Source organism: Anarrhichthys ocellatus, unplaced genomic scaffold (assembly GCF_004355925.1).
Source record: "Anarrhichthys ocellatus isolate YVR2014 unplaced genomic scaffold, GSC_Weel_1.0 scaffold30, whole genome shotgun sequence".
Lineage (NCBI taxonomy): Eukaryota > Metazoa > Chordata > Actinopteri > Perciformes > Anarhichadidae > Anarrhichthys > Anarrhichthys ocellatus.
The window spans coordinates 5,196,323-5,206,176 of record NW_022280060.1 but is presented as its reverse complement, the minus strand read 5'-3'; the positions used below and the strand labels follow the sequence as shown (position 1 = coordinate 5,206,176).

At 41.0% G+C, this 9,854-nt stretch overlaps 1 protein-coding gene across 1 annotated transcript; it reads left to right on the top strand.

Moving 5' to 3' along the window:
* Positions 1-2,432: 2,432 nt before the first annotated feature.
* foxq2 (forkhead box Q2) lies at positions 2,433-4,004 on the top strand. The gene is made up of 2 exons (XM_031863875.1): positions 2,433-2,906; positions 3,630-4,004. The coding sequence occupies exons 1-2, from the start codon at positions 2,433-2,435 to the stop codon at positions 4,002-4,004; spliced, it is 849 nt and encodes a 282-aa protein (XP_031719735.1).
* The last annotated feature ends 5,850 nt before the right edge of the window (positions 4,005-9,854 follow it).

Sequence of the window (9,854 nt, the reverse complement as noted above, 5' to 3'; positions counted from 1 at the left end):
TACGGTGCGTTCTAAAGGACAGCTGGTTTTGCCACCATGGTGCTTCAAGGAAAAGGTTACCTACGATTAAGATTTATGAATAAAATATATAAGATATAGGAAATGTACTATTTAGCTATTTTCAAATACCTTCCTAAATTTAGTTCACAAATACAGATCCAAATGTTATTTTTGTTCTCTACAATACATATGTATTTTAAAATTCTGATATTGGTTCATATTTTTGAATTAATAGGACATCATTTTGCATAGAAGTTGATAATTAAGCTAATTACAAGACAAAAGCGTGCCAATGTAAAGGCAGAATGGTTCTCTCTGCTGTGTATGTAGGCTATAACATGTTCCTTTATTTAAACAGAAGAGGGCAATATGGTCCATGATGTGACCTCATTTAATTCATCCCCTCACAAAAAACACAGAACGAAGTAGGTACAGATACTATACTATTACTGTTATCTGCTCTAATGTGATGACGGCTGAGGGGAAATTGTGTAGGACAACATTTATATCTTATCGTTGGAAGATTTCAATCTCTACAACTGCACTGTTAACAAGTCCTTTAAACAAATGCACAGAGACACTTTTAAACCTTTATTTGTTTCAGATACCACAGACTTTACAGATACAAAACATTGAAATAATGGACATTGATAATTTGCCATTTGATGTAACACTGTAGCTGTATTACAAGACTTTGAATTTAACTATTTCACACACTGAAAGTGTGACACAGTTTCACTGAGGCGCTACAAGAAGCAGATAGAGAATGTGTATTCTATGATGAAAACATTTTAAATAGTTTGTATGACATTGGTCTTACTTAAGGAGAACTTAAAGGCAAATTACACAAAGTGGTTGAATGGCACCACGTTTCAGGGGGGATTAGGTGCTTTATCAAACCTCTTACTTGGTCAAAACACTTAAAGACTCTTGATTCTCTTCATTGTAAAAATGCAGATAATTATTAACTGAGTGTAAAGATTAAAAAACACAATTCATTGCAACATTCAAAAGTATAATACACAGGATGTTTGACCTGAGTATCATAACATAAACAGCATAAACAAGTCTGCTGCATTTCAGTTACAACCCTGAACATAAAAGTGTGGCATAAATTTATCGTTGACATTGAAACATCATCACAATCACAGCACAAATGATACAATTTCAGAGGTAAAGTTTAATTAAACATTAAACAGATGGCTAAAGTCAGTAGTATAGTCCTAACACACGACTAGAGAGCGCTAGTCAATATCTGAAATGTGTCTTTCTGAAAAATAAACCACAGTTAGCTAGTAAAATATGCATTAAACAATTAAACATTACAATATTATGCAATACAAAGAAGTAGCGTAAGAGGCATTTCAGTTTTGATCACTGAGACTTATCTGAAATTATATGTAACTTACTCACAACCATATTACTTCTATATTCTATTGTTTTTTATGTGAAAAAAACATTTCCAATGGCTAACAATAAATAAGTCTATTTTAGAATAATGGATAGAATTGGAATAAAGGTCACAGGACACACAAATACAAAACATGTTATGTCAAAAACAAGGATTTTTCAGTCATGCGTTTTACTGTTCTGTTACCTACCAGTGTCTTCAGAGTATATTTGTGCTCTTTCCAGAGAAGGAGACTGGAATAAATGTGTTTTGTCTCCAAAACATTCAACTTGATGCATTAATTACTGCTCTATGGTAATTGAAGTAATTCTTTGGACAGCATCCCCATAGACAAAACAACTTTAACAGGATAACACGGGTATCTAAAAGGCCTTTGATCGTAAATCATCCATCCTCTGCACACCATGTCTTGCTAAATCTTGAGTATTTAATCTCCCGTAATTACAAAGATTTGCTTAGGTTAATAAAAATAATCCGCCTGAATTGAGACCCCCTACCTGGACCTCCCCTGTGCCTTCTTTACCCCTTTCTGTGAGGGATAAATTCACAGTCATATAAATAGAGACACCTTCACAACCGTGAAGCACAACTCTTCGATCAAGGAGCAAAATGGCTGTTGGATATTGAGAAAGTGTTTCTTGTCGTGAGGTTTGTCAGAGAGGCGAAAACATTTAATTAAACTGTGTTGCGAAACAAAGTAGCTGTATTTAGTCGTATAGACTGACGTCATTTCCACAGGTTGAGATTGTGTCGCTCGTGAGCACGTCAACGTTAACAACAGTTGAGAGGCTCATCTTTATCTGTGATCTTGTCAACACTAAGACTTCAGCGAAAGAAGCGAGGGGCATTGAGGCGTTCAGTTTATGAAAGGGTCCTGCACTTTACAAGAAAATTGTCATGCTGTGATACTCAGGCACAAAAGAAGAACTTTTGGGAGAGCGACTTTTCATTTATCACCTGATATTTATTCAACAGTCAGTTTGGAGCCAATTAAACCTCCGTAATGAGTCTTAATTCAGAGATGACAATGGAGGACAGAAGCAGCCGCACCGGCGGCAGAGAAAGGCTGGGACTTAGCTTCACTATTGACTACCTTCTGTTCAATAAAGGAGTCAAAGGTTCCAAAGAAGAAGCGACAGGAAGTCGTACAGCAGAGCAGACGGTGAACAACCTGCTAAATCATCAGAATCCTAAACCCGAAGAGGTGGGGATTCGCTCTGAGATACAGGAGAAGCAGCGGCAGAGGTCAGAGACAGAGACTGAAGAAAGGAAAGTCAAAGAAGAGGAGGGGGATGAAGAGCAACAAGAGGAGGGGGAGGAGGAAGTGACCACCACCACATCTACCGGCAGCAGTCCGGAGAAGTCTGCGGACAAACCCAACCAGTCGTACATCGCACTCATCTCCAAGGCGATCCTGGCGTCAGAGCAGAAGAAACTGCTGCTATGTGACATCTACCAGTGGATCATGGACCACTTCCCTTTCTTCAAGAGTAAGGTATGTTCACGTCGTGTTACTCTAATTACTGGCAAGACCACAATAGTTCAGGGGCAATTCAGAAAGTCAAACTGGGGGATAATGGGAGGTGAAAACCACGCCGCGGGAGACAAACATACTTTAGCTACACACGTACGACTATTTAGAAAAGAATCATGCTGCTTTACTTTGTTAACTCGTCACAGCTATCAGTAAGATGATCACGAGAGAGACAACAGGAGTTCGTGTTTTCCCAAAGTCTTCCACGTGCTTCATTCGGTTGCTGAGAAATAACCCGGCCGCCATTTTTCGCAAGCGAAGCGACCTACTTGGCACAGGTAATCTGTCTGAGTGGTTAGGCAATTAGGTGCTTGCGGGGACACTAGATGATCTTCTTGTTGGCGAATTCACAAATAAAGTAATCCTGTTGCTAGGTTGCGAACCGCCTCTGCCTTTACCAGGTGCAACAACAGATTGGATGTAGCTTGGTGGATTATAGTTGATCACTGGTTTGACGTGCTAAAAAGGTAACCGAGGGTGTTGTGTCTTGCTGCGATCATGTACGTTCTTGACACGCTATCTTGCATCCTGCCAACAACAGGACGAGGTGACATCCTGACGAGGATCAGTGATACTTAACCGCCACCTATGTTAATTTTCAATTGGGGGCACCTATTGTTTAACTCTTACTTACAGTTTCAGGTTTTATTTTTGGCCTAATCTTTTTTTTACTTGTTCCAACAGGATAAAAACTGGAGGAACAGCGTGCGGCACAACTTGTCCCTGAATGATTGCTTCATCAAAGCAGGCCGCAGTGACAACGGTAAAGGCCACTTCTGGGCGATTCACCCAACCAACTACCAGGACTTTTCCAACGGGGACTACCAGTGTCGGAGGGCACGGCGGAGAGTACGCAGGGTGGCAGGACAGCTCCCGTTTTCCTCCCTGAGCTCCCCCTACCACCCTGGCCTCGCCCGGCCCCACAGAACGACCTACTGGTGCTGCCCTCAAGCCCAAACACTCCCTCTGTCCTACTTGGCTCCTAGACTCTACTGGCCCTGGTCCAGCATGCAGCCACAAGTGAGGTTCCACCCGAGCCTTCATGCCTCTGTAACCTAAGAGTGAACAGTTTAACCCTGAATTATTGTTGGGTAAAAGAGAAATTTTAGAGTCTTATTTGCTAATGAATACATGATGTTGGAATTAAAGTGGACAATGTTACATTATATTCTGCAAACTAACATTATTTTAGGGTGTTCAATGACTTGTTTCAAACTTCTTTCATTTGTATTCTGAATGTTTTTAGAATAAGAAAAACCCATAATGTTTTGTTATAATCTCATTAAATCATATTTAATTCAACACCTTGTGATGTTTTGACTCAGCTGCCTCAGTTGTGATTTGTGTGTGTGTGTGTGTGTGTGTGTGTGTGTGTGTGTGTGCACTTGTGTGTGAGTAGCACTAAAAGTGAGCCCATTGCTAAAATACCTCCCGGTGTTAGATGCTAATTAGTCAAAGCTGTCGGGATGCAAAATCTTCTGCCTTAAGAGACTAAAATCGGGCTTTCCAAAGCCGACTCCCAAGGATATGAGGCCAGATAATCTGAGCAATCCCCAATAGTTTCAAGAAATAGGAAGCTTATCACACAGTGTAATCCATAACCGCTGCTGCAGAAAGAGGGGGACAACGGGAGGTCAGGGATGAAGGAAGCAGAGGAAAGGGAAGGAGGCAGGGAGAGAGGGAGGGGAGGGGATGCTGATTTATTGGAGAGAGGTGGGAGGGCTTTTTTAGGGACTCTCTATGTGTTTAGACGAAGAAGCAGTCGGGCGAACACATACAGCTACTGAAATAATGAAACATATACAAAGTCGCTTTCAAAATATATATAACAAAAGCCACATATCATTAAGGGACACCCTATAAATAATAACTGGAATTGTCTCTAAAGCAGGAACACTTCAGTGATAAGATGACTCCAAAATACCAAAATACTGCCATAATAAGAACAAAGTCAATTTTTACCTGTCTGGCTCTCACATCAATAGTGAAATTCCTCTCTGACTTGCAAAGGTTGGCATTTACAGCCACACTGCTCCAGCCTAAGAGGATTAGGTCATACATTGACTTTTCTGAAGTTTGTTTGTCTCGGCGCATGTGGGCTTCCTATTTACAAATTATTGAATATTTGAATAAGGAAATATTTGACATGAAATTAGACTCTAGACCGACAAACAATATGTCAGAAGGATGAAGCTTGAGAGAGAGAGAGAGAGAGAGAGAGAGAGAGAGAGAGAGAAGGAGTTATTCACAACAGATATTTTCTGGCGATGCTCATTAGAACAATGACAAATCCATCTAATTAATTTTTGTCCACCAAATCTTCCTCTTCAATGTCGGCAGCTAATTGGAGACCTAATTTGCTTAATTCCCATGAATTGCTCTCTGCATCAAATCCTCTTCAATTCACCAGCTTTAAGGCTTTAATTTGGTTGCATATGTTTGCTGTACACACACACACATACACACACACACACACGCACACACACACACACAGGCAAACAAATGCCCATGTGCAAGAGTTTACAATTCACACACATACAACTCCTAAAACTCTTGCAGTTACACACACACAATCGTCCAAATAATAAAATCAGTGTGAAACTTGTTAAATGATGGGGTATTTGTATTTTTCTTGGTTCATATTTTAAATACTATATCAGCAACCTTAATAAATTTACCTTAAAATGCTATTTTGGTCATGCATTTCCTGCTAAAATACTTAAAATACAATCACTGATGTGCAACACACTCACACAAAATTGTAATTAACCACCTTTCTATAGGAGAAAGAGATTGAGGTCATGAGCTGTGTTTGTGTGTGTGTGTGTGTGTGTGTGTGTGTGTGTGTGTTCATATGTGCATGTCATTTTGTTAATCTAATGGGATGGGCAGAGGGGTGTAGGGGGCCGTAGATTAAGGCACAAAGATTTGTTCCTGATTAGCAGAGAGTGAGGTAAGTAGATCAGTCCTGCTGAGATGGCGATGAAACATTCTGGCTGTGTTTTAATACAACACATTTACAGCAGCATTCCAAAGCTGATTCGCTTTAGCTTACATGTATCTCATTGATTTGACTGTGGACTCGACATACAACAGTTCACACAGGATGAAGCCTGAAACTGCAGATAGATCAAAGAGATGAACAGGAAAAGGGAAAATGTTGGTTTTCAGCTTGTAGCTCATTTTTGTGTAAATATATTTCATTAGTAGCACTGTAGACGTTGTGTCTCTCCTTTTGTCTTCATGATTATTATATTAAATGTAATTTAGTCAGTGACTCTGGCTGGTTACACTTACGCAAATTACAGCTATATAAATAACTTGAGATAATTGTATAGTCGTAACTCCTTGAAAATGGCCTCCTGAATTATTCAAGAAATTCATTTAAAAATGAATGATGATGACAGGAACATTTAATGGTCATAATTCCACATCTGGGGTAGGGTCCAAATATTAAAATACTTTGTTTGCATGTTGCCAAGCTCAATTTTAACTCGACAAACAACATCCTTTTAATAATTAATTTGGTATTTGGTTGATATCTAGACCTGACTTCAGTCCAATGAACAGTTAGAGCTGCAGAGCTCTATAGCGCACCTAATGTTAATACATCATCTTTCATCAATAATGTCTTAGTTGCAAATATTTTTTTTTGAATTCAGAAGTAGTAACCAATCAGGTGTTCAGTATTGTTGCCCAGCACTAATTTATATCCATATTATTCTTTCATTTTGATTTAGTTTGACTGAGATTGCTGCAGTTTATTTTAGGTAAGTTGTAAAAAGAGTATTTAAAAAAACATTATGGCCGTTTTGTATTCTGTAAACTATTATCAATAGTATTAGGTTTGATAATAAAAAGCAAACATGTAAACCCAGGGCATTTATGTCCAATAATTAAAAAGACTGTTACAAAAATATATGAAGTAGATGGTATAAAGTAATTAACCACGTTTAAAAAAATACAATACTTGCCATTTGTCTGACTTGATTCACCTAATTTGCCGTTTCCCCTCAGAAACAGGCTACGTTTCATCGTGGTGCAACTGCAACTGGATGTGTGAATAACTCTCAATAGGCCCAAAGCCTCGAGGAGTCCAAATTGCAAGTCTATTATAAAGCATGATTGCATAGAAGTAAGTAGTATTTAAGGCTTAGGAAGCGCCATAGTCGAATCAAAACCAGCTGCTATTTTCTGGTTGTGTCCCACCATGAACAATAGCCTGGCGTTACCTCGGCTTCAAAGCCTCCATAATAGTCAATCGATCAGAATGCGAGGCGCTATTCTGCAGATTACTGTTAACAATAATTTGCCTCCTAGTGCACCGTTGCCATCTTTGAAGCAATGTTTTATTGCCTTTTTTTTTCCATCTGCATCTGTCATCCCCGAGGTCCACTGTTTGATCTCTCCCCACCAGTGTCTGCCTCCCCGGGGTCGCGTTGACCTGTTGATTGGCAGCTGCGATCAGACATATGGTGGGACGAGGCATCGACCGGAGCTCCCCGAAGACAAAAGCAGACTAGTGGGTTTTTTCCCCCCTCTTTCACCGCGCCGAGGAGCCGAGCAGCAGCGCCGAGGAAGCGGCCAAATCCGGCCGCTAGATGACGCAAGGTGCAAGCGAATATCTCCAGCACTTTTTCGACCATTTAATGTAAGTGGACGTGGCAAAGTTTTTTTCTTCTCTTTTTCTTCAACCCATAGTCAGTTAGTCGTGTTTAAAATAAGATATGTAGGATGCGGTGGCGTGCTAATTAAGCACGACATTATTTATAAGTTGTGCACTTTAGTCTACATTTGAAATGTCAGTATTCGCTCTGTTATTTTTCATTAACACGAATAATTTCCAAAAAGATATTATTTCTTCCCTTTGTAGTGACACGTTGACCCCTATAATAGAGCGGAATGGCAGGGTGGTACAGCCATCTTAGCAGATAAAATATGGCCTCTAGAGCAGGCCAAGTGATGAATGTGGAGAGGTGGCAAACCAGGTGCCAGGCTTCTTTGGATTTCGCCCAGCTGTGTGTCAGTTCACTGGAAACCAATTGGGAGCAGCCAAAAAAAAACAACTACAAAACAACAACAAAAAACATATGTGGCTCAACCTGGTATGTTTCAGCATACAGAATGCAAAACACCCCCCCCCCCCCCCACACACACACATTTCTCCTCCTCTGTAGTGAGCGGAGTGTTGCCATGGCGATGCATCTCTGGCCAGGGTCTTGCAGTGGTCCTCACTGACCCTGGTTGGTGACCTCTGACATTTAGGCCATGGCCAGGGTCAGAAGGTCAGCGATGGCCGGAGGGCAACAAGAGCACTTCCGTGATTGGCACTCTGACATGCTCGCTGCCCCTTTCATCTGCATCGCTCACCTCCCTCCCAGAGTTTGCACCTCTCATTTGCATTTTGTTACAGAGCCGAAGAAGACCATCAGCTGCAGGAGGTTGATCCTGCTGTTTTACATTTTAGCAGGTCACCCGCTGTACCCTCACGGCAATGCAAAGGCTCAATATCGTATGATTTGCATTCAATGCCGCACTCTTCAGATTTCAGTGTAAATTGTGATGATAAAATGCAATCTCCAGCAGGCTAACATCCTGTATCGTGATGGTTATGATAGCAGTAATGATTATCAGTATTCCCATGGCCCGTGCAATCCAGTGTATGTGAGGATATCTATAGTCCTTCATGTGATAGTGTGTGTGTGTGTGTGTGTGTGTGTGTGCGTGCGCACGCGTGTGTGCATGTTTCTTCATTTCCGGGGGGGGGGGGGGCAATGCACCACACCGGGGTTCTTCTCGTGGGGAATAATTACAGAATTGTGGGTACTAAAAGTCATGTGACCCTAGCCTTCTGCATCCAAAGAAATTATCCCCCCGGCTGATAGCTCGTCAATATCAATTCATTAATTTAACAGTTCTGGACTGATAAAAGGTAGTGCGCACAGTTAGCTTGCTGAAACAAGGAATAAGGATGAATTTTACAGTGCAATGGTGTGAAGGGAAGGGAAGGAAAGAGGGAGGGACTGGAGGACAAAGCGAGGGGAGAAACGGTACAGGGGGTGATCAATGGCAACACAGAGGAGAGAGATGCATATTCGCTGTGGAAAAATGTGCTGCCATCGCTCATATTCCAAAGCTATTGAATGAAAGTTATGAAAATTAATACACTTATTATCACCATATTAAAAATTAAGATTGAAGACAGCACGCTCATTGTATTGATATTCAAATGTCTCCAATATATTGATCAGCACAACCCAGTTTTTCCGCAAACCTCTTCGGGTGAGCCTGTGCGACAAGACAGGAGGGAAAAACATGTTTTGCAGGAAAAGCTTCTGACGATTTTAATGAGTAACACAAAGAAAACCTTTTTGTCTCGGTATCTCAGAGGTGTTATACGAGATGATCGCTTCCTGGAAGATGCACCTTCCAAAACACATAAATGCAACCTCTTACATGTGACCCCTCTTGACCTCCCGGCACTTCCTTTGCATCCTGATTTCTTAAAAAGGGTAATGAATACACATCTGGCATAAAGCACAACACATATATCATCCAGTGTCCACCACAAAACAGTCAACCTGGAACCTAACCTATTCCCATAGCCATTACATAATATCCCTGAAGGAGGCTAAAAGGTATTTTAACAAGACCCGCTGCTCTATGACCTTTGACCTCTTCTTAGTTGACCCCGAGCTCCTGACCCCTCTTACACTCGCCAGCGACCGTGGTGGACACACGGATCCTGTACACTTCCTGGTGCGAGAAGACAAAGAGGGTGGAGTTTCATTCACAATTGAATGCATGCCGAGGATTCAGCATTTTTTTGTCAGGGGCCGACAGATTTGTTCAATTTGTAGATCTACGTGTAATTATTTGGTCTCGTATCCGTCCAGGAGCGCCAGGAAA